Source organism: Cibotium barometz, chromosome 13 (assembly GCF_041138505.1).
Source record: "Cibotium barometz isolate CiBa-2024 chromosome 13, ASM4113850v1, whole genome shotgun sequence".
In the NCBI taxonomy this organism is placed as follows: domain Eukaryota; kingdom Viridiplantae; phylum Streptophyta; class Polypodiopsida; order Cyatheales; family Cibotiaceae; genus Cibotium; species Cibotium barometz.
Genome location: NC_141058.1, coordinates 12827915 through 12853473, shown reverse-complemented (window position 1 = coordinate 12853473; position 25559 = coordinate 12827915). Strand labels below are relative to the sequence as shown.

The 25559-nt window shown below is 42.3% G+C and overlaps 1 protein-coding gene across 1 annotated transcript in view; it reads right to left on the bottom strand.

Moving 5' to 3' along the window:
* LOC147632384 (uncharacterized) overlaps nucleotides 1–24724 on the bottom strand; it is a 38621-nt gene extending 13897 nt beyond the window's left edge. Inside the window, exons 1-2 of the mRNA XM_086807195.1 lie at nucleotides 24283–24724; nucleotides 22565–24098 (exon numbers count right to left, since the gene is read on the bottom strand). Coding sequence (XP_086663321.1) covers nucleotides 22565–24098; nucleotides 24283–24482 — 1734 coding nt within the window. The 5' untranslated portion in view covers nucleotides 24483–24724. The remainder of the gene's footprint in view (nucleotides 1–22564; nucleotides 24099–24282) is intronic.
* Nucleotides 24725–25559: the final 835 nt, after the last annotated feature.

Here is a 25559-nt window from a genome sequence, read left to right as displayed (position 1 = left end):
GCTTGCAGGGAAGTGTCGTAGGCCCTTGTTTTGGGACAGTGAATATGTATATGAAGTTCGGTGAGTCATAAATCTCTATTGCAACCAGTGCATAACAGTGCAACTACACAAGCGTGAGTAGAACAAAGTATATATAAAAAGATAACCATGACTATAAAATCAGTTGTCAATTTACAGCTTATGAATACTCATAGCTAAATATAATAAATGCATACTCAAATGAATTCAAGTTTATAAATTGATGTGTGTGGGTGTATGTGTCAAAAATAATATTTCTATAAGCATAGTTGTTGCTTTGATTACTCAGAGTTTTGTCTGATATGGGCCATTGTACATGGGAGATGGTCTTGTAGCCAACAGCAATGGTGAGGGCTTGTGCCTTGGGGAGGGGAAAAATAGCAGCATGCAATCCGACACATGGCTCTCCTAAAACTGTGTAGGGTGTTCAGCTGAGTGGCTCAGTTGTAAGACTTGTGCCAACCAGTTGACCATTCCCTTGAGTTGCAAATATTTGGAGGGTGGTACATGCCCCTCTAGTAATCTAGTGTGTGACTGTCGCTTTCCTTGAAAAACAAGTATACGCACTCACTTTAGTGTGTAGCATTGCAGAATTCAGCTCTCCACTTTTGAGATCCCCTTGCTGTATTCCAGGGACAGAAGGCAACTCCCTCTAAGATTGCAATGAATTGGTGGGTGGCTCACACTAATTGTAGTCCCTGGATGAGGGTTACAAGAGGTTATCTGGAGACTAAATTATTGACTCAATTTTTACTGGGTGGCCTATGTATGTTTCAGTGATGAGAAGAGTCTCAGACCTTCTGCATCTACCTGCAACCCCTTCTCTTGTTTGCTGCCCTTTGCACACATCCTGCCAGAAGCTCTAATGCAAATGGATTTCTCCCTTAAAACTTAAAAGTAACCTCTCCGATCTATTCAATGGCCTCCCAAGGTAACGTTTCCCTGGGTTGTTTTTCCGGTGTGGAGAAGTGTTTTACACAAGAAACAGCCACCACCTAAGAGTTCCAACAAGTGGAATATTTTTCTGCAAAAAGTTGTCCACCCTGGATGATCTAGATCCTCTTGCCAATGAAACTATGAAAAGATCAGCAGACAAACAAAGAGGTCGATGTCTGATAATAATGTTCTGCTGCTAATGAACTAATGGTCCCATGCTGATAGTATCAGCATTTACCAGCTGTCCACAATTGTGTGATGTTTGTAAAGGTGTAGATTGACTGCCCTGAAGCTGCCTGCTGAGCTGCTTCTTCCTGGAAACATGTGCATGGCCACATACATCGCCATCACATGATTGGCATATCTGAGTGAGTGGATAGGTGATGAAGAGTCTCTGGTTGAAAGAGGTGGTTATATCATGCCTGTGCATTCTCCTCGTGATCTTTGCAGTTTATGAGCAGATGCCAACCCCATTGTTTTCTTGTTCCAGTTTCTGGGCACCTACAAACTCCATGTAGCAGGTCAGCTAGAGATTTTATTCAAGACAGCCCTCAAGCCAGCTTGTCTTTGCATAGAAACGAGTCACCCAGACTGGCTAGTCAAAAGGGCTACTTTTTTTATATATCTTCAGAGTCTTAGATTGTGGAGGATTAAACTCAAAACCTGTGCACTTTTGCAACCTCGACAAATACCACTCAGGCTAGCGCCCACTAGAGAAATTGAGCAACTTCTACTTCAAGTTTGAACACCCGCATCACATTATAGATAACAATTCAGTGGAATAGCCATAGGGGATAAGTGTTTTGCCTCAAACTATGATAGCATGGCTCTAGAAAACAAGAGAAATGTGCAATCTGATTTCCTATCACACTTTACTTAGTTTGTTGCATCTTGGAATAACAGGATCTTCTTGCATTCCACCCATGTTGGGAAGGTAGTAGGAAGACTTTTCACTAGAACCTTGTATCACATTCGTAAGGATACTTGTCAAAATTTGAAGGATTCTCCTTCATGGATTACCCTTTTACTTAGCGGGGTGCCACCTTTCATCACAATGTGTAAGCCTCCTTTGACAATAACATTTGTGGCCAGATGCAATGCAGTGCCCTCCTTTTGGTTTGAACTCTAGTATGGACTCCATTACTATAGAGAGGATTTCTTTTAGAAGAACCTTTGTGGACCCCATTGTCATTTCTATCATGCTCAGACGCTTGCAGATCTCCTAAATTATTCGTTTTTGTCACCAAGCAAATGAGGCTTTACCCCACAGACTTTTTTGTGAATCAAATGAATAAACCTATGCTTGTGGGCCATAGCCCCATCATCCTCATGCTCCTATTGATGAGATTACAAATCGGACTTACACTTTCCCTTCTCCACAAGTCATGACATGATTGTTATATCCCCCCTCCCCCCCCCCCCCTTTTGCGGGGAGCCCCCGTCTTATTCTTCCTACCCCCAATCTGTCTAACCCCCATTGCCTTGGATCACACAAAGGTCTTGTGCGTAACATTGCCTTACATTTTATTTTTACTTTCTTCTTTTGTAACAATAGGGAATGCTATTCCATCCATTTTTTACAGATTGTACTCTTTCTGTACCCCTTTGAGGCGTCCAGGCAGCTCGCAGAGAATGGAGATAGGAGATCATGGTATTCACAGATGATACAGTGGCTCACTAAGCATGGTCTTGACATGGATCACCTGCCACCTTTCCAGTATGATATACATGCACCACACATCCGGCTCTCTCACAGTGAGAGGAACAGAGTCCTTCGACAAGATTTATGGCAGCGATACAGTCAAGAGACTTGGATTACACCCAATCAGCCTCTACCGCCAAAGATGCTATACTACAGAGATCAGTTTATGCGTATTTCAGCGGATGGATTCATACAAAGACCTAGATACATGGATGTGTATATGCCTCACAGTGCCCGAGTGGCGATTGGCCAGCTCAGAGTGTCATCACACCAACTTGAGATTGAGGCAGGTAGGGCAGCACGGATCCCCAGAGCAGAGAGGATATGCAGACTATGCCAGGAGGAGGTTTGAGAGTGAGGAGCGGTATGTATGCAGATGCAGAGCACAGTGTGTCATTACAGAGAGACACACCACCATCTTCAGTGGACATCCCTCACTCCGCCAGATCATGGAGTCCGCAGCAGCAGAGACCAGCGCAGATTTGGCCAGTTCTTGCTAGAGACAGCGCCATAGAGAGACACTGCTACGAACTCATTGTTACCATATTATAGTAGTGATGTGTGTGAACACACTTAGGACCGCCGGGGCACTTTTTCCCTCACTAGGAGGTTTTTTCCCCCGTGCATTGTATATACGCCCATTATCTTCTAGGGCTGGTAATCTTTCATTATGGCAGTCATAATACACTACTGTGTTGTGCTCAAGCTTCCTCATCTTCTTGAAGTTGTGTGTGCATTCCTGCAACCCTAATTCCAACAATTGGTATCAGAGCAGGCTTCCTCCTCCCGGGCAGCATCACCGGCACCTGCCGCTTCATCTCCTCCGATTGCGACGAGGTTTCACGAGCGTCAGCAGGTTAGTATATGCCGTGGGATAGCCCGTAGGGCTTGGTCGTTTCAGAATTTTGATCTGAAGTCATTTCGCCCTCCGTTTTTGCATTCCAAGTACTGCGCAGGCAAAATCGTCCTACTGTGCAGATTTTCTGTCAAGATTAAAATCTGCAGTACAGGTGCCCATTCGTCTGTTTTGGGCTGTGCTATATAGCACAGGTCGATTTTATACAGGTTTACCTCTTGCAGACAGCATTTACATCTAGTAGTACAGTCATTGGCCATGGCTGACAACAATGATGTATTCCGCATGTTGGCTGCTGAGGATAAGTTGGATGGCACCAACTATCCATTGTGGGCATATATGATGCGACATGTATTGGTAGCAAAGGGGTTATGGAATATTGTGCAGGGTATTGATGCACGTCCTATTGTGGCTGGGAATGCTGCAAACACATCAGAAACAGGTACTGTTGATGATGGTGCAGGCACAAGTGCTGTAGCAGCTGTTCGGGAACCACCACTTTCAGCAGAGCAGATTCGTTGGGATGGTAGAGATGCGCAGGCTCATGCCTTGATTGCGCTGTCTGTCAAACGTACCATTATCCCACATATTCGCTCCTGCAGGACTTCTAAGGATGCTTGGGATGTACTTGCCACATTGTATCAGGCAAGAAATGAGGCTCGTGTTGCTTATCTCCGAAAACAGTTGGAGAATGAGCATATGAACGAAGGTGATTCTATGGATAGCTTTTTGACAAAGATCAAGGATTTCAAAGAGCAGCTCATTTCTGCAGATGAAATCCTGTCAGACAGTTCACTTGTGCAGACTGTTTTGAATGGTCTACCAGATTCTTATCAGGGTTTTGCTTCCACTCTTCGCTTGATGATGAAAGGCAATCCCAATGCCTTATCATTTGAGGAGTTAGTTTCTGTTTTGCTGCAAGAAGACCAGTCAAGGCAAAACAGGAATAGTATGCGTGTCGCAGATCAAGCTTTCGGTGCTAGTCAGAGAAGCGGGAAAGGTAAAGCTGGCTTTTCTTCTAGTAAGCAGAAATCTGCAAATGCTGCGCAACCAAAGAAGGAAGACAAAGATGAGAAGAAGGGTGACAAACAGAAGACATTTTGCAAGTACTGTAAGGGAAATGATCATGTCATCAAAGCGTGTCCTAAGCTGGCTGCGAAAGAGGCTAAGAAGAAAGAGGCTGGTATGGCTGTTGCAGATGCCTCTCCTTCTAACAATGAATCTGCTAATGTTGTGCTAGATACAGAATGGGCATTCAATGCGCAGTGCAGTTATGACCCATCTTTGCATGACACATGTATGTCTGCAGTAGATTCAGATGTATGGTACTTTGACAGTGGTGCCACTAAGCATATCACCTCGCAGCGCAGTTTATTCACTTTCCTTGAGTCTGCTCCCACAGGGAATACTGTCACTTGTGCCAATAACTCCTCTTATCCCGTTAAAGGAGTTGGACAGATTGTGCTGAATGTTGCAAATGGCAACACCTTTACACTTTTTGATGCATTGTATGTGCCAGGGATCAAAAAGAATCTGCTGTCAGTCTCCGCATTTGCCAAAACAGGTTTGGTTGTAAAATTTGTGGATGACAGATGTACTGTTCATGATCTCTCTTGTGGTGACATCATTGTAGCATCTGGTTCACTATGTCGAGGGCTGTATAAGCTCAATATGGATGGCAAATGTGTAGAGGATTCAGCATGTGCTATTATGGATACGCAGGCTATTTCAAATGCAAAACTGTGGCATGCACGTTTTGGTCATCTGAATTTTGCAAGTTTGCTGCGCCTGCAGAAATCTGAAATGGTGTCTTCTTTGCCTAAGCTTGAGGCACCTGTCAAGCATGTTTGTGAGGGCTGCATATTGGGTAAAATGCAGCGTGCTTCCTTTCCCAAAGATGGATCAGTGAGAGCTGAACGCAGATTGCAGCTTGTTCACAGTGATGTTTGTGGACCCATGCAAACTCCATCATTTGGAAACTACCTTTACTTCGTGACTTTCATTGATGATTTTACCAGGCATGCATGGGTATATCCTTTGAAGGCAAAGTCCGAAGTGTTTTTGTGCTTCAAACAGTTTTTGGTTATGGCTGAAAATGTGTCAGAAAGTAAGATGGGCACCCTCCGTTCAGATCGAGGGGGGGAGTATATGTCTTCAGAATTTAATGCATTTCTGGCTGAGCGTGGGATAAAACACCAATGTACAGTGCCGTATACACCACAGCAAAATGGTGTGGCTGAGAGAAAAAACAGGTCTCTCATGGAAATGGCAAGATGTATGGTTAAGAGTCAAAGTCTACCACATGGTTTTTGGCTTGAGGCTGTCATGTGTGCCACTTATGTACTAAACAGGTGTCCCACCAAAGCATTACAGGTTGTCACTCCATATGAGGCATGGCATGGCCGCAAGCCATCTGTTGGCCATTTACGTGTTTTTGGTTGCCTGGCATATGCATTAGTGCCTGTGCAACATCGCAGAAAATTGGATGACAAAGCTGTCAAATGTATTTTTGTTGGATATAGTGCTGAGAGCAAAGGCTATCGTTTGTATCATCCACAGACAAAGCGCATTTTGGTTAGCCGTGATGTTGTATTTGTGGAAGATGCAGTTCAGCCCTTGGTTTCATGTACTAAGGAGACAGATATCAGCTCACGTGATGTCTATGATACATTGTTGCCTCTTTTCAGTGGTGCACAGTCAAGTGCAATACCTCATGAGGCAGTTTTTCAGCCTATGCAGGTTTTAAATGATGGCACAGATCAGCCTATATCTGATGCAGATGTGCATGATGCACTTGAGGATGAGAGACAAGAGATTGAGGGCTCTAGGAATATGCCTAGATGGCTGGTGCAGACTTTGCGTGACAGCAAGTTGGATGCCCCTTTGTCTAGTCGCACTCGTTCTGGCTCTCATGGTGCCTCTTATGCGTCAGATTGTTATGCATTGGCTGTTTCTAGTATGTGCGATGAAAGTGAGCCTGTTTCATTTGATGAGGCACAAAGTTCAGAAAATTGGATGGCTGCTATGCAAGCAGAATACGATGCTATTATGAAGAATGGTACATGGTCTTTATGTGACTTGCCCCCTGGCAAGAAGGCCATTGGCACTAAGTGGGTATACAAATTGAAGCGTAAGCCTGATGGCACAGTGGATCGCCATAAGGCTAGGCTTGTTGCAAAAGGTTATGCTCAAGAAAAGGGCATTGATTTTGATGAGACTTTTGCTCCCACATGTCGTATGACCACTGTTCGTAGCATCTGTGCATTAGCAGCTCATAATGGTTGGAATGTACATCAGCTGGACATAAAGACTGCGTTCTTGAATGGAGATTTGCATGAGGAGGTGTATGTATCGCAGCCTCGTGGTTTTGTTCAAAGAGGGCAGGAAAACAAAGTGTGCAGGTTAAAAAAGGCTTTATATGGTTTAAAGCAAGCTCCACGAGCTTGGTATGAAAAAATACATGCATATTTGACTGCACATGGGTTTCAGAATAGTCCAACAGAAAGCACTTTGTATGCTAAACGTGTGGATGGTGTACATCTAATCATTGCTCTCTATGTCGATGACATGCTGCTCACAGGACCAAATGAGAGTCATATTGCTGATTTTAAGGCTGATTTGAATGCCTCTTTTGAGATGTCAGATTTGGGGCATTTGCATCATTATTTGGGGATACAATTTAAGCAGTGTGATGGAGGTATTGCTTTGTGTCAGACAAAGTATATTGAAACATTGTTGCGGAGATTTGGCCTTGAAGACTGCAAGCCTATTGCTACTCCAATGGAGACAGGTTTGAAGTTGAGTCTTCATGATGCTGGAGATCACTTTGATGTCACACTCTATCAGACAGCTGTTGGTTGCCTCATTTATGTATGCATTACGAGGCCAGACATTCAGTTTGCAGTCTCACAGGTGAGCAGATTTATGCATAGCCCAGGCATTAAGCATTGGCAGGCAGTGAAGCGTATCTTTCGCTACTTGAGTGGTACTCGGCATCTTGGGTTGTTTTATCCCAAGGGGGGATCATTGCCGCCAGATTTACATGCTTTTTCAGATTCTGACTGGGCTGGTTGTTATGACACACGCGTGTCCACGAGTGGTTTTTGCTTCATGCTTGGAAGCTCATGCATATCATGGTTGAGCAAGAAGCAGCCTACTGTGGCCACTTCTAGTTGTGAAGCTGAGTACAGGGCAGCTTTCACAGCTACGGTTGAGTGTGTGTGGCTCAGACGCCTTATGGCTGATTTGGGTGTTGGGCAGCCATCTGCCACCACCATCTTCACTGACAGTCAGAGCGCATTGGCAGTTGCGCGGAACCCAGTGTTCCATGCTCGTACGAAGCACATTGAGGTGCACTACCATTATGTCAGGGAGAGACTCTCTGCAGGAGAGATCAGTTTGGCTTATGTGCCAACACAGGATAACCTTGCAGACCTTTTCACAAAGGCTCTGCCTCGTGAGAAGTTCGAAGCTTTTCGCAAAGCTTTGGGCTTACTCCCTTTTGTGGATTCGTCCACATAGCTAGACACTTCCCTATACATGAGTGCTAGCTCTTGTTCACCGCATCACTCCAGGGGGGATTTGTTACCATATTATAGTAGTGATGTGTGTGAACACACTTAGGACCGCCGGGGCACTTTTTCCCTCACTAGGAGGTTTTTTCCCCCGTGCATTGTATATACGCCCATTATCTTCTAGGGCTGGTAATCTTTCATTATGGCAGTCATAATACACTACTGTGTTGTGCTCAAGCTTCCTCATCTTCTTGAAGTTGTGTGTGCATTCCTGCAACCCTAATTCCAACACTCATACCACAGGGAGAAGTGGGCTCCAGCTGCAGCTCACTGATTTCTTCCAGAGATCTATCCCAATGCCTACCCTGACACAGGAGGGGGTTACACTTCAGCGCGCTGTGGACGTCCGAGCCAGACGGAGACCGAGAGCACTAGGCTACCAGACTCCCAGACTACATCAGAGGGAGATCACAAAGATAAGGGCTCGACATCAGCACCATATCTAGGAGCGGCTAGCTCACTTACACTCACACCCGGAGATCATGCTCCGAGGTATTTTTGCCTCACCATCGCCTATGTATCACATATTACATGCCCATTATGGTACTGGTTGGAGCTAGACAGATCTGCATTGCATTCTTGTATACCCTACGCATATAGGTTGCATACTAAGCCTCTAGCAATAGTGCTCCATCCATCACACCCCCCCACTAGCTCAGTACTTTCATAGTTTATTTCATGTTCATTTTGTCCTTTTTTTTTCTGGACATCCAGAAGACATTGACAGTTGTACATTGATTTGTCGAGTTCGGCCTCTAGTAGACATTAATACAGCTTTCTTTCTTCTTTCTTTCTCTCTCTCTCAATGCTTTCAACCCACTTTCAGGAGGTTTAAAAAAAAGGCACTTGTTGATTCCCTGTATCTGCTGTCAGACCAGCCATGATGTAAATAAAAATCACAATTTTGGGCTGCGGACATCAGGGAAGTCAGATAGAGAGGTTCGTATCACACATCACATTATTATAGGCGAGTTTGAAACCTGCAAATGCACACGGATGCATCATTTCACTTGTCTGCATTTGTTGAAAGGATTCATTGCAAGGAAGAGATAGTGAATGGTGGAGAACAAATACAATGGTTGGCCTTATCTTCCTCTTTGCAATGTGCTGGGTAAGGTGACACTAAGTGGTATGTATGAAGCACATGACAGTTGACATCATATGGACTTTCTACAGATGCATTACCACCATTCCAATACATACAACCAAAAGCACCTATACTGACCAAACAAGAGTGAACACAACTATCAGAGATGCACCTCTACTACCTTAGGAAATGGGTTCAACCTAGCATGCTGCAATCCAAAGTGAGTATATGTACAGACTACTTTCTCGTGCTGACAGAGGAAGGGGTTATTCAGATTCTAGGACACTTGGAGATTCCATTCTCACAAGCATTGAGGATTTCTATCGGCCAGCTTTGTGTTTCATAGCAAAGGTTGAATGTTGCTTCGTTTTTTGTAGCAGAGGCTGCATGTTGAGATGGCCAAATGTGGATGTCATAGGAGTGCATAAAAAGCTCCAGATATGCATGGTATAAACTACACAGGGGATGGAGAATGTCTAACATGCTTCACTCCATTGTTCAGACTTCTATGAGATTTGAGGGTGTCATTAGTATGTATGCAGAGAGAGGATTCGTCCTCTACCGGAAGTCATTGAGTACCAGGAATGTCTGGCTGTCTATGTACATGAAGTTCATAAACATAGACAAGCGACATTTGAAAAAACAAACAATTTTTTTTTTCTTGCCCACCCGAAGATGGCTTGGTCTCTTGCCCGAAGGCAGGACAATTAAGTTCACAGCTAAGTTGCACACCCATTGGCTATGAAAAAGCAAACTTATACATGGGAAGAAAACAATCAAGCACTCTTTACTTCTTTCTCAACTTTGGTTGAAGTAGAGAGGGAGAAAAATGACACTATCCAACTGACGTAGTTTGGAAGAGAGCCTCACGACCACCCAAGTGGAGCTCTATTTGAATCTCACCTACATGAGACTTTGTCTTCAGACATCTGAAAGACATGCAACATCCCACAAACTCAAGATTTATTGACCCACATCTAGCTTAGGAGACCTGCAACTTGGCAAAGAAGCAAGCATATGTTGAACCCACTTGTAAATCGAACCATTTTTGTAGCTTCTAGTGGTTATAGGTTCTTAAATTTTTCATTTCTTTGATGCAATAGTATTTAAAGAACCTTTTGTAGCTTCTAGTGGTTATAGGTTCTTAAATTTTTGGTAGGGAGGAATAACCTTCTACAGAGATGCTTGACTCGGAAGTATATACGGCGGGCCAATCGTGAGTAAAGAACGCCACAGCTCACTAGGTGGTCTCCATTATCACACAGGAATGTGGCGCAGCTGACAGAGGATCCATTGGGTACATCGTACCATCTGTCCATGCTATAACCATTTTCTAGAGTAGATCGTACAAACAATGTACTTTTATTTGTCTCATGGGTCTCACACATTCTTTTCTTGATCCTTTCTTCCTCCTCTTCTTGTTGCCCCTCCTTCCTTCTTCTTTCTTCTTTTACTCATTCATCTCTTCCTCTTATTGTTGTTGTCGTGCTTTTTCATCCTCCCCCTCCTAATCATCCTCTTACTCCACTTCTTCCGGTTCCTCCTTTACTTCTTCTGCCTTAGGCTCTTAGCCGTCTTCTCGCTCTTACAAGAAAGGAGACAAAAGATCACCACAATCCCATCTAAACATTCATCACATAATTTTTTAAGAGCCCCACCACATGACTCCCACGTATGTATATACGTACAAAAATATATATATATCTATGCATGTACATACATATAAACGTATACGTTATCATTTTTTTTGAAACACATGTGCATATGTATACATACATGCATGTGTATATATATATATACACACACACATATATATGAATACACATATACATACATACATACATATATATACACACACATACATACATATACACACATGCATACATACATACACACATTTACATTTATATATGTATATATGTGAATATATATGTATATATAAATATACACATATTTATACATGTATATGTATATATATACATGTGTATATGCACATATACATATATACATATATGCATGTATATATAAATATACATATGAATATATGCATACGTATACGTATATATATCTCATCATACGTGGATTTTACGTTTTGTAAGACAATCCTTCACAGTTTTATCATAGCTTTTGTATCTAATATCCGTTTTTCAATGTTCTAGAGCTAGGATTTACCGAATCAAACTTCCCTTCACAATGTAATGATATGGGCCAACATACGCCCAAGGCAACAAGGGCCTTGGATAGAAATCCCGACCTCATACGTATATATATGTCATCATACATGGATTTTATGTTTTGTAAGACAAACCTTCAGAGTTTTATCATAGCTTTTGTATCTAATATCCGTTTTTCAATGTTCTAGAGCTAGGATTTACCGAATCAAACTTCCCTTCACAATGTAATGATATGGGCCAACATACGCCCAAGGCAACAAGGGCCTTCGATAGAAATCCCGACCTCATATGTACATATACATATATATTAATATATAGATATGTATATATAAATATGTCATACATACACACACACACACCATAGTAGTCAGGCATTTTAAAAAATGTGTTTCAAAAACGTTTCATACAGACCGAGGGGGGGGGGGTGTGTGTTAGTGGTCCCAAAATCATATGTATGCAAATTTATATTGGCCTAATAAGTAGCTCATAGAAGCTATAAAACATGCTTAAATCATGATTGAAATGTCATAGAATGATGCAAGTTGCAACATTAAATAGATAGGTACGAAAAGCGTTTCAGACCTATGAAACATATCGTACATTTCAAACTGTACAAAACGTGTTTGATAACTATTGTGACGGACACACACACACACACATGTATATACATATATGTAAATACATATAAACATTTACATATATGTGTATGTATATTTATACATATATGTATACGTATATATATCCAATATACATAAACAAATACACATGCGTTTTTACACATATATGTGTGTATACACACACACATATGTATGACCGTACATACATATGTATACACACATATACATATCTGTATAAATGTATGTATGTATGTATGTATGTATGTATGTATATATATATGTATGTGTGTGTATCTTTATATATACACATACATATACATGAACATGAAGAATATATTGTGGAAGAATAAACGATTACAAAGATCTTCTCGCTTTCCACTTGCATGGGATTCAGGCCCTTAAGTTGCTCCTACCATGTGTTTGAGATGACTCTCATGAGTGATATGTGAAATCGACGTAGACATATCAATGTCGATACTCTCTCCATACACGTCTACATTTTTATACAATCCGCTCCAAATCTTCTGATGAGACCAACTCCATGTCCTCAAGTACGATCTTCCACGGTACCTCGATCAACACCTCCTCTCAGTCATCACTATCCATCCGCAACCGCATAGCAACCTCACATCATTCCCCTCGACGCACTCCAATAACAGAGATGTCACCACCTCCCATCTTCCATGCATTCCCATCTTGCGAGTGAATAAAATATAAAACACGACCCTCTCAAGTCTGTTTGATCTGTACCAAGGACTCACCATCTCCCTCTCGATCTCAGCACCTACAAATGGCTTTATCCAATCATGTCGAACCACTATGATTCAACATGCCAGAACCTGGGAGACCCTCCCCCCTCTGTCCGAGCCTGCAATACAGCAACCAGCGGCTACAAGGCCCGGCTCAACGGAACTCAGCCATCGCCGGCTTGCAGCAACATCCGCAAAACTGTCACCTCTGCCAGTTGCCGTGCACTGCCTTCAAGTCCATAACACAATCCACGGCATCTGATCGGTCACCTTCTCGCCAACCTAGTTCTACATGATCCAAGTGTCTTTTTGCATCGCCGACCACAGTCGCCTCCTAGTGCTGCAGCCTGGATCACCAAGGCAGCCGGCCACAGCCATCGGCCGTGATCAAAACGCTAATGGGGACTCCAAGCTTCCACGGTTCAAGAAACTCTCCACATGCCGAGAACTCACCGTCAACGCCTAAGGTGCAGCTCGCTTAGCAAACACAAGCATTGTAGAGAAAATGCCCGTCAGCAAGAGCACAATCCCTGCAAAAGCAAGCTCTTCATTGCCTTGCCTTCCAACGCATAGAGAAAGACGAACAGATCAATTCAATCAAACCACATAAGGAAAAACTTGTCCGTGTAGATCACCCTCATATGTAGTAGACTCTATTAGGATAGTTTTATCTTTTACATAATTCTCCTCGGTCAACACACTTACTTTTACATAATTCTCCTAGTTCAATGCACTTACTTTTCTCCCTATAGCTTTTTATGCTTCCCTATCTAGTACTCTTTAACTTTTGTTTCTCTTTTAGCTTTGGTTATGTCTCTCTCGTTTAGCAATCGCATCATGCAATACAAGGTCATCTTTATCCTCTAATGAGGAGATGATAGTATTAGTCATGTATTACAATCAATCAACGAACCATGTTATCAATAGATAACCTTATTGATATGAATATGTACAATCATAGGGAATACTAACAAGAGAAGATAAGTATCAAGTATGTGGAGCCCATAAAAAAGTCGTGACAAAAATAACCTCGATGAGGACACCCAACACACCAACAATTGGCTTAGCAAAGCTTACAAAATTATGGAGCTATTTTTCACAAGGGTGTTCCACATATTGTAACCCAATAGAGGAAGGTACCATCTACCTTGATGTCACTAAAGTCGTCCATTCTTGACTAAGCCTTCATCTCGCGAGTTTGGATTCTCTCTATTATATGTAAGTGCCTTTTTACATGTAAAGATCTTCGCAATGAAATAAAATCTTTGTAATCGAGTACTTTGTGTGTAGAATCATGTCACTTCGTGACATTAAATTAGTAAATCTTCAATCGTTGACTTCGTTTAGATCCAATTAGGCCCAATTGAGATAAAGTGGACTCCAATTGGACCTCATTTACAGCCCATTGGTCTCATTTGTAGCCAATTCAACCCAATTGAGTCCAATTGATCCTAATTAAGTACAATTGGGTCTGACTAAGGATCATTGACTCCAATTAAGTTCAATGGAGTCCAAATAACTCAATTGAGATCAATTGAATATAATTAAGTCTTCATTAATCTTCACTCCAATTGAGTCAAATCCACTTCAGTTGACCACACTTATGTCAAATTAGTCTCAATGAAGACGAATACATGTTATTTGGATAAATTAACTCTACTTGAATCCTTTTGGCTCAACTAAGTATATCTGACTTGAATCATTAAGTCAAATTGATGTGAAAGGACACTAACTGAATAAAATTGCTCTACATTCTCCTTAATTAATGTCAATATATCTTAGTTGATCTCAAACTCATTGATTAATTTTTTTGGGTGAATTGGTCTTGATTCAACTAAACTAGTTTTAACTAAGGTTAGTAAAATCAGTCAGATCAAAAAGTCTCAATTGGCTCCATTTTGAATCAAATAAACATTTGTTATATCATAATTTGACAATCTCACTTTTATCAAAACACCATTTCACTTTGATTTGAGTGACTATTTGAGTACTTTTAAATATCATATTGTGGTACTTAGGAGTGTGGGTGATTATTCGTGAATGGGATAAAATAAAAAATATTCCATAACTTGTTAGTTCACTTTTCACAAAAGAATGATGAAGTAAGAAAACAAAGGCTACAATGAATACTTGAGGAAAACAAGAACTTAGACATCTTTTCCCATGAAGTCACCATGTAAAAATCCCATATAGGAAAGGACTAAAAAAACCTTATCTACAAATTTTTTCGATATAGATACACCTTGTTTATAAACTTTTGGATGATAACAAGGTCAATCACGTGATGGCTCAAGAGATGAAGGCGTTTATCCAAGACCAAGAGGTCTTGGATTTAAAACCCCACTAGGTGCTTAAAACCCCACTAGGAGCCGATAAAAAAAGTGCCTACGAGTGGTGAAAAACAATAACTTCGCAAGGAACTTGGATCTAAGACTAATCAAAAAAAAGAACTCATTCCAAAACTACACAACATAATTTTAACATGAGTTCTATCTAAACTCTTGAAATGTGTTTTTCTAAGAAATGAGTTTATCAAGATTACATGGTGTATGTGAAACGTACATCATACAAGTAAAGGTATATACGTAAAAAAACTACCTAGAATAGATTTACTCTTTACACTAGTTTGATAATAGAACATAAATATTTTAATAAAGTCTTTACCAAATATATTGCATAAATCTCTTTCAATGTTGAATTGAGAAATGTGTGAGAATTTTTTTATGTCTTGTGAAAGAAATGATTCTATGAATTTGTTGATTAGGTTGAGAGTCTAAAATTGTAATTCATTATTTTGTAAGTGATACTATAAAAATTTAAGAAATTCCATATAGCAAGTGCTTACATGCATGTATTTAAATTATTCTATGTTATTTTTTTTAATATTTTTTAAACACAAGTGTGTATCCTCTTTTATAAGTATATATCTGTCTTTGTTTTTTCATTTAGACGAGTGGATCCTTCCCCCACTCCCTGACCTAGGATTTCACCCGGCTACATACACACCCATAGTGCGACACCTCATTCGGTACCCTCGCACTAATACTAAACACACATTCGAGTGCCATAAGCAGGTACCACCCTTCCAAATATTGGCCACAATTTAGGCAGTGGACAAGTCTCGGGATGAACCCATCAAGTTAGTAGCCTGGCCAAAAAGAGGGAACTGGGCGCCACGCGTCGTGGGTTGAGATGCTCCAGTAACCACCATCCCTGGTCTAGAGCTTGAGTTCGATAAGTTGGCATTACACACTACTGTCACTGTAGGAGGCCGAGAAGAACTGCTAGGAAATTATAGAACGCTCGAGCATAGACGTTGGGATGTGTGGAGGGTGAGACCAACGTGCTCACCTGCATGTGAACACACTCCAACCTTAAGGTGTCCTCAAGTGTACTCAACGAGATTTGAACAAGAGACATATATAGTTATAAAAGAGGATACGCAATTAGATGAGTGGGTCCTTTCCCCACTCCCTAATCTAGTCGCACACGAGGATTTCCCTCAACTGTACATACACCCCTCTTTCAGTACCCTCGCATAAATACTAACCACACACACCCGAGTACCAAAAGAGGGTACTACCCTTCCAAATATTGGTCACAATTCAGGCAATGGACAAACCTCGGGATGTACCCGACAAGTTAGTAGCTTGGCCCAAAAGAGAGAACACCATGCACAGTCGATATTGGGCACCACGTGTCATGGGTTGAGATGCTCCAACAACCACCATCCCTGATCTAGAGCTTGAGCTTAACAGGTTGGCATTGCACACCACTATCACCGTAGAAACGCCGAGAAGAACTGGTGGGAAATCGTAAAAACGCTCCAACATAGACGTTGGGGGGTGTGGAAGGCGAGACCAACATGCTTACCTGCACGTGAACACACCCCAAGCTTAAGGTATCCTCAAGTGTACTCAAAGGGATTTCAACCTAGGACCTGATGAATGAGAGTCCTAAGCTCAAACTACTTAACCTACGTGGCTCTCTTGGACACTATGTGTATGTGTATCTATATGTGTTATCCACTACACCTTTGTCTTGTTAGCAACTAAAACTATACAGGGAATAGTTGAGATCATGCAACCCTGTCGTATATTGGTGTAGCATAAGTCTTTTTCAAACTGAAGCTTGGCCAAGCTGTGGGCAAGACAAAATGCTCGAGAGAGCAAATGCAAATGCATATATAGAGGCAGCATTGCAAGGAACATAAACGAACGGTGTATAAATCCTCAATTTCTGTCATGCAAGAGGTTTGTCAATTGAAGCGTTCTGTTTAGACATCCATATATGACAACATCCGCCGGTGAAAATCTAAATAGGTACCGTACGCGAATAAGAGACCGTGTTTGTGAAATTTAGAAAATAGATTGATGCCATTTACGATTTTCTTAAGGTATTCAAAACCTTAGTAACTGAACAAACCATATTTTGGCCAACTGTTCTCTCTCTCTCACAAGAACGTTTAAGGTGTGACATCTGTGAGACATTCGTTAGCTAAAGATACACACAAGGTAAAGGTGTGTGCAAACCACATGAGAAATTTCAAAGATTTCCCATATAACTGTGGGAATTTGGCCACTTTTTCCACATTAACATGGAAAACTTTTGAAATTTTCCCATATGGTTTGGACACGTTACCTTCCTGTGTCTCTCATGGGATTCCATGCAGCCAGCCAACGAATGTCTCACAGATGCCTACGTAAGCCCATTTCTAAGTTTCCTCCACGTAAAAACTTTTTTGGAATATTTGCGAAGGAAGCCTTACGATTCATGGCCTGGTTAGAAAGATCTGATCTTTGTCTTAAAGTATATTCGCAGGGATGTAAAGAAAAGTTTCAGGTAATCTTAGGGGTTTATATAAGAATGAAGGAAGGACCCTTTCGAATTTTGGCTACATACACCCCAGATGGTCAGAAGGCAAACTACTCTAACAAAACGACTTGAGTTGGCGCGTTCGAAACGAGATCCTTGCATGGCCTTACAGACGACGAGTAATAATTTGTACAATGCTGAAGTTTTGGGTCGCGTATGGATAGTGAAATAGGTTAGCAAGAAGTCAACCTTCACATTAGAGCAGGAGAAGGACGTTGATTGCGGCCAACAGAACCAGGTGAGAATGATGATTGCAACTGATTGGCGGCGGTGGTCGTGCGTATTCTCACAGCAGGGCCGCGTTATAATGTCGAGCCGAAGGCTAGAAGATGAGGTCGAACGGAACAGGGAGATGGTAAAGGGATAAAGAGGTTTATACATACCAATCGCTCGTGGAAAACGAGAGAGAGAGGGAGAGAGAAGAGGAGAGAGAACCATAACTCCGGTATATGCTCCGTGCTCCGACTGAAAAAAAGGAGCTGTTCACGGTGAACACCTTTACGCTGAATACAAAGTGCTGTACACTGCAGCCAATATATATCACCGCTAGCGACTAGCGGCATTACCAGAAGTGGCATTTCCTCCGTTATATCATGCTTACGTGTTGGCCGGCAGTATATTATGTATTAGTTTAGAGACGCGGGACGGTGATTAACTCTCTCATTTTCTCTCTCCTCTCGTCACCGCGAGTCGTGCGTTATTCGTGACTCCGTGAGGCGTTAGTAGTTGCGTTTAGCACTAGCGCCATGCTGCTAATACATTCGATTTCATGTGTGAGCGGATATTCCAGACTCGCAGTAATAAAAATTATATTTTACCCCAGCCTAAAAGCAGCGGCGCATAAGTGGGTGGGCTGAGGTCCCAATAAAATCTTGGTAGCATTTATATAAAGCGCGTCGAAATAGTGGGGTGGTAGTACTGTGGTACACCCGCCCATTGGAAGAGCACAGGAGTCGGACTGTCCGCGCGAGTGGGCCCCACCCAACTAAAAGAAAAGAAAGTGATCGTGGCGTTGAAGCGACGGGTCCAGTGGGTGTCTGGCTGGCAGCAAACTTATGGCCCGTCCGGTAGAGACACGTGTCATCCAATCGTTCAGTAAGAAAAATCAAATGAAATTATATATATATAAAGCCTCTAGATGATGTTTTTTTTAAGCGCACCGTAACGTCCCTGGTGGTTGTTGGTTGGTTGGCCGGCCCGTTTGGCACTTGCCTCAATTCAAAGCTCGTATAGATAATGCTACGACCGGGTAGTAAGTTCCTCCCAAAAAAAAAAAAGTAAATATTATATTCTCACCGTACCTATATTCACGTGATGCCAACAATGTTGTAACTCGCTGCTGCCACCCCAACGAACCATTCTGCTGCATACGCTGGCGGCTGTTTAGACATATCTTTCCGCAAAGAGAAGTTACACGTCTCCTAAAAGGCCTCGCAATGTCGCACACGGGAATTTCACCCGGCTACACACACCATACTAAGCCCACACCCCCTGTTACCAGAAGGTGTACCAATTAAAACCCACGTTTCATGCATGTAGCATTATCCCGTGCATTATTTGGTCTGCTAGCTAGAGACTTCATTAACGTGCATGCTAGATTAGAGATTGCGCTTCCACCATGTGCCATCCACTTACGTTAGGAAGCGTGACGACGTTTGCGATGGTCGAGGTTATAGACTTCGTACCGCAGGATGTAATATCATCACGGAGGAGGTTCGTACCTTTAGATGTAATATCATCACCTCGTAGTTGCGAATCTGGAATGTTGAGCGTCACATGGTCTCTCGATCGTTGTGGGCCGTTGCCAACGGTAAACATTCAACAATTCACGTATGGATAAAAGTGCACAGTCGACCTTTTTCACAAAAAGTACCACTGGTTGCATAGGCAGTGGTGACTGGAGCCTGGAGGATAGCCAGGTTTCAGCCATTCGCTTTCCTGGATCCCTTCCACACCGCCAAATATTATATGCTCTATGTACATGCATATGCATTGTGCAAGCTCACATTTGTGATATCATGTGAGCTTTGTACGCTGACAAAGGAATAGTGCCACAATCCTGAGTCTAACATGCATCTTTATCAGTCGTATAGGCCGTCCAATCGAGACGTCACTGAGTATGTGTTTGTTGAGATGAACAATATCTCCCATTGAAATCTACGTAATTCAAGCACCGTCGTAGCCCACAAATACTTGCGATACCTATGAGTACTTCTTATAGAAGGCCTCAGCCATAACTACAGTCTTAATTACCCGCCCAGAAATAGTCTGTCGTTATTACCCATCCAAAAATAGTTTGCTCGGTTTGATCATCTAATAAGGATGCCCGCTGGAGGATGGTGTTGTAAGAAGTTATTTGTTGTAGTCCCGTAGCTTTAGCCTAGTGCTTTGAGTTTCGGGCTCCCAAAAGAGAGGGCTTGGGTTGAGATCTTGATGAGATCATATCGTCCTTGGGAGGGTTCACATGTTTGTTCTGTGTTTTATGCAACTGGGCATGAGGATGCCACACCCACAAATCATGCATTTTCAAGCATCTGTCCTATGCTCCTCCACGTCGTCTACAACAATCCATCAGCAGCAACATTACACAAGTTGGCTCCCCGAAGTTGACGTTTTGGATCCAAGGACTTGAAGGTTGGTTTCAGGTGCATGCTTCTGTGTGGTCGTGATATGTGAGATGTGAAAAAAAATGTTATGCCGTAGTGAAAGAACTCCGCAACAAAATGGTGTTGCTTAGAGGAAGAATAGGCACATCATTGATGGCTGAGCGTCTTTCAAGTTTGGTCTCCATCGCATGGTAACAATCTATGTAGGGTGTGTCTTTCCAACCAACCGAGTGGCTCTTGCATATGGGGCGCATCCGGACAACTTGCCCACTGCCTAAAAATGGCGAATATTGGTAAGCGTGGTACCACCTTGTGATACTCAGGGGTGTGTGTATATGGTGTTCACACACTCTGAACTACCATAAAAAGAGATATGAGTAGTTTAAAGAAAAGTTGTGTACGATGGTCAATACTGTTATTCTGACAGCTTGGATACATCCTTCTTTTTGTATTCACATGGAAAATACCTTGTGGGGTTTGTACAGTTTTCTTGATGCATTATATCCGTACATAAAATAATACTGCATCTTGAAGAACTGTCCCCTAAACTGCTTGAAGAAATCATAAAACTTCCTTACAAGTCAAATTCAGGCTCATGCATCCCTCCTCACAAGTCAAGTCTAAACTCATGCATCTCCGACGAGTCTAAGCTCATGCATCCATCCTAATAAGTCTAAACTCATGTATTCCTCAAAAGTAAAATCTAAACTCATGCATTTAATACTAAACATTATTGAAGTCTAAACTTGCATTCACTAGTAGACATGTAGAACAAATATCCGGTTCAAACACACCGAAGTGCAAGCATTCACTTCTAGAGACTGTACCTGTAGTGGGGTAAGCAAGAAGTAGAACAACATCTAGTCCAAGTCCTTCCATGATGGGAAAACTTTTGATTCTTTGCTATGGCACCCTCCACCACTATATTATCACAATTTGCTATCCAAAAAGCCTTTTTATCATGTACCTCAAAAGAGTCTTTATCAAATTCCTTACCCATATATAATGGCTCAATTCTTACCACAGAAAAAGGATTCAAAATAGCATAGAATATCCTTTCAGTTCATGCATTATTAAACCCTCCACACATGTCTTAGGTGGAGCCCTCTAAGAAATTATGTGACAAGAAACTGTCTTCATTTTTTTGGAGTTGGATAAGAATCAATATGTTTTAGAGACATTTTTGGACCTACAGAAGTATGAAAGACCAAATAAATCCAAATTCTCAACCAAACGAATAAGACCACGCTGGTTTTTCATGTCAGCCTAGCAATGGGTTGCAACTGAAATCCCGTCAGGAGGTGCTGACTTTCATAAAAGCAAGCATTCTAGTTCACTGCATACCATATCAGCCACCAAACTCATGTTACATTGCACCTCCGTGGAGTACATCGAAACTAATCATTGATGTGATATCCAAATGAATGCATGGAGGGAGAGAATATCTTATTGAACCAAATTTCTATGTGGTGTACACCACCTTTGGTAAGATAATTCACGGTCTCTCTCTCTCTCTCTCTAGCTTTGAAAGTTTTCAGTAAGGCATTACCAGAATGATTAGAGCTATCCAGACTGACCTCTTAGCAACAACTTATATTGGGTTCAAATTGGTTCAAACTGGTATAGGTATGCCATGTGTAACCAGAGACTAACCAGGTTCATTCCATCCATGTACATTGTTGAGAACCACACCCGTGTGGAATCTCCATTTTGGTATCTTAAATCAAAGTGATTATGTGATGACCCTGGCATTCAATCAACCCCTCAAGCTTCGTCCAGTTTGGGTAACATGCTGCCCTTTCTTAAATAACGTATTTGATTAAAACCTTGAGCTGTTAAGTTGTGCAAAGAATGCACTCTAATTGGCCAAGTAGCTCACTTGCAGGCAATATAACAGATCCTCAAGTTATCAGGGTGTCTAGTGTGTAATTATCATCTCTTTTTTATTTAAGAAAAACTTCGTTAGTAATGTACCTTTCAATGTATAGTTGCATTATGCACTAGACTTCTTTTACATCGCAGACCTCTTCTGGACAAGTATCTACAACCTCTACTTATGCCATGGAATGTTAACATTTACATGCTCACTTTAGCCATGTTGTATGGTTCAACAGATAGTTCTACTCATACATATTTGGGGTATGTATGCATACATGTCTGCATGCAGTATGTTTGTAATGTATCTAGTTTGTATTTCTAGGTGTAAATTTTATGTATGCTTACAGTTGTCTAAGCCTTTTTTTTAATGTCATTAAATTACGCACGTTAGACAAGAGAATAAGAGCATTAAGTTACACGTCTTAGAAACAAAAACAAAATTAAAATCCAACACATGAGAGCATGAAAGACATGTAGGGATCTAGAGCTTACATGTAAAGCCATCATGGATGCTCCGCTTGTTTGCCGAGGATGACCTGGAGAAGCAACATGGCTTAACTTGCTCCATTGAAACAACTTGAAACATTTTCCCTGAGATCTAGATGTGCATATTCTCCTTTGGTGGCAAGATCCTTGAGTACTTTGTCTTCTCCCCAAAGTCAATCTTTCAGGCCTTCGCTTCTTCAGGTCTACTTTACTAGGTGTGTCTTCTTTTGATGTGGTAGATGGCAAAATACTTTGATCCAGATCATACAGCTCATCTAAGACACATGGAGGTGCAATTGAACAAAGTTCAGCTATAGACCTTTTCTTCCTGATTTTAGCCTTTTGCCACTTGGGCTTTGACCTCTCCATATCAGAGGATGCAAGGCAATGATCTATATGGGCATTCAAGGCAGTATTGGAAGAGGATTGAAAGATGAGACATACTGGACATTTTTGTTGTGTTATGGCATCCGAGCATGGCATTGAATTAAATGATTCAGACTTAAAGGTTTCAAGGGATTTATCCACACTTTGGGAATCTGAAATGCATGTCCTGAAGATTGTATCTTCAGATACTTTCCCTGCTCTCTTAGACGGTAAAGCCACCGCAACTGTGTTCCCTTGCATCTCAGGCTCCAAAGCAAGAGGCACATCGGCTTCAACCATTAGAAAATCTTTGTGTATACCGCTTGCTTGTATGGTTGCAATCTGATCTTTATCTTTTTCGATGAGATTGGAATCATTGACATTGTTATCACTAGTATCCACATGCACATGTGAAAATTTGTTCAGAAAAAACCCGTTATTTGTTTCACATTCCTTCCGACAAGTCTCCAGCAACGTACTTTCTGAGGTGTTGTGATGGACTGCAACCTCTTTGTTTCTAGAATCTTCTGGTCCAGCAGCTACAGTTATATTTGAAGAGTTAAATGTAGGCATCTGATTGTCCACGCTCATTTGAAGGGTACCATTGATACTGCCAGCACTTTGCATGCACACTGAACTCTCAATTCTTTTGAAACATTGGCAGCCTTCCATGATGCTCTTCCTTATTTCACGAATGGAACGGGGCGCTTGTCTTTTGAAAACAAAAATGTTTTCCGGAAAGGGAATGACAGACTTCGGTTCCATCTGCTCTTCTTTGGTGCTGGATACCTTGAGTTCCTGAGATGTAGTTGGACATGCATCAGCTGATTGGTTGCCTGCAGAAGGCTTTTGTTCCTCCAGAGGGCTAGATTCAAAAGAAGCACTCGTGCCCTCAACAGGTGTGCCGCCTTGGCCATCTGACTCTGGTTCGCATTTGCTCAAGTCGATTTGTACCTGGAGTTGTGGCCCCTCTGTGAGACACACTTCATCCATGCCTTCGTGTGCCATCCCTGCAGGCTCAAAATAATGCCTGCTCAAATGTACAAGGCTTGCACGTGGGGATAATGGAGGCAGCAGCGGGTCTTTCCCCTTTCTAATGGACTCTTCGAGCAGCTTTCGGGAGAAGGGCCAGCACTTTGCTATGTTGATTTCCCGCACGGCTGCAACATAGCCTCTGAGATGACACCACCATGGGCACAACACATCAAGGTAAATTTACAGAGAACGGGGGTTCCAACACATGATATGGAAGGGGATGAAACAAGGAGTGAGTTAAAATTAGCTACAATTCTAGTTAGGAACCCTTCGAAGGAATTGAGTGCAGAATGGTGTGAGGGACTGCTGCAATGGGCACTTACCGTATGCTGAAGAGGGGAGTATCATCAAGATCTGAAGTTGTGATGATGGGCGGATCATCGCTTGTAGCAGCCTCAGGTGCACCAGAAGCATAGAGATCGCTATCACCGTACTGCGAGTCTTGTAGCGGCTGGATATGGTCCGGCAAGCCATGTAGGTGCTCCTGCGCTTCTTGCATCTCTATGGCTGCGTCGGAGTTCATGCACAGCAACCAGTTTCTATAGTCAAGCTAGAAGAAAGGCCGGTAAGGGAAGACGCCTATCTGGCTGAGCCAGGTGAGGGATGAGGCAGCCAAGACTGCAAGCGAGAGTACTGCCGCTTCTGATTCATCAGAGGGACGTGTTGAGCGACTCCGACAACCTGTTGTACCGGGAAAACCGCCCGAAGCAAAGCAAACCACGGCAACGCTCTGTCGGGCGGAGAAGATCAACCCGAGTGGTTTGTGGAATTGGAGAGTGGACGAGAGAGGGGGGGGGGAGAGAGAGAGAGATTTTACTGTTGGAAAACCAGACAACCAAGAGAGAGAAAGTTCAATTCCATTAGGTTGAAGGCTTAATTGTTGATGAACAGTTGAACTGTTTCCTTTAGGGCCAGGCTTTTAGCTGGCTCAGCTGCCCAAATTCCAACTTCCAACCCAACTCCGCGTGACCCTCACGGTCACTGCAATGACGACGCGCCACGTGGGCTCCATCTGTGATGTTTGCCCTAAAGCTGGTTGTCCGTCCGTACGCTCCGCCGAATGGCCCCGCTCCTTCTAAAATAATAATAAAATATTAAAGAAAAGGAGAAACAAATCAAGTTAATAAAATAAAGTCCCGCCCACAGAAAACCAATTCCCGTACCAGTTTAGGGTTGGACGCGAATTCCCAAAGATTCAATACCACCACCGCTCCAGAAACCCCTCTAAGTTCTGTCTCTCCCACCGTGCCTTGCTCTCCTCCACCGGTTCTCGACAGTCGAGCCTGCTTGGGTATATGCCCGGTATTCAATTTACACTAATTAATCAGTAACTGCAGTGACATTATTAACATAATTTCATGTAACGTCATGTCTCAAAATCACGCACCCTTGTGTCTTTCAAAATTTAGAGTGTACACATCGAAGTACCACTAATCCCACCCTTCCAAGTATGGCCTGTTTCAAAAGGCAATCAAAGAAAGATCCCTTGGGCATCAGCCCCTCACCAGTGTTCGGGAAAGGTGTGCCTCAACTTAACTTTTAAAATGGCCAGTTGCCCGGTTGAGAATGTTTGTATGAACCAATGGAAAAAAAATTGCAA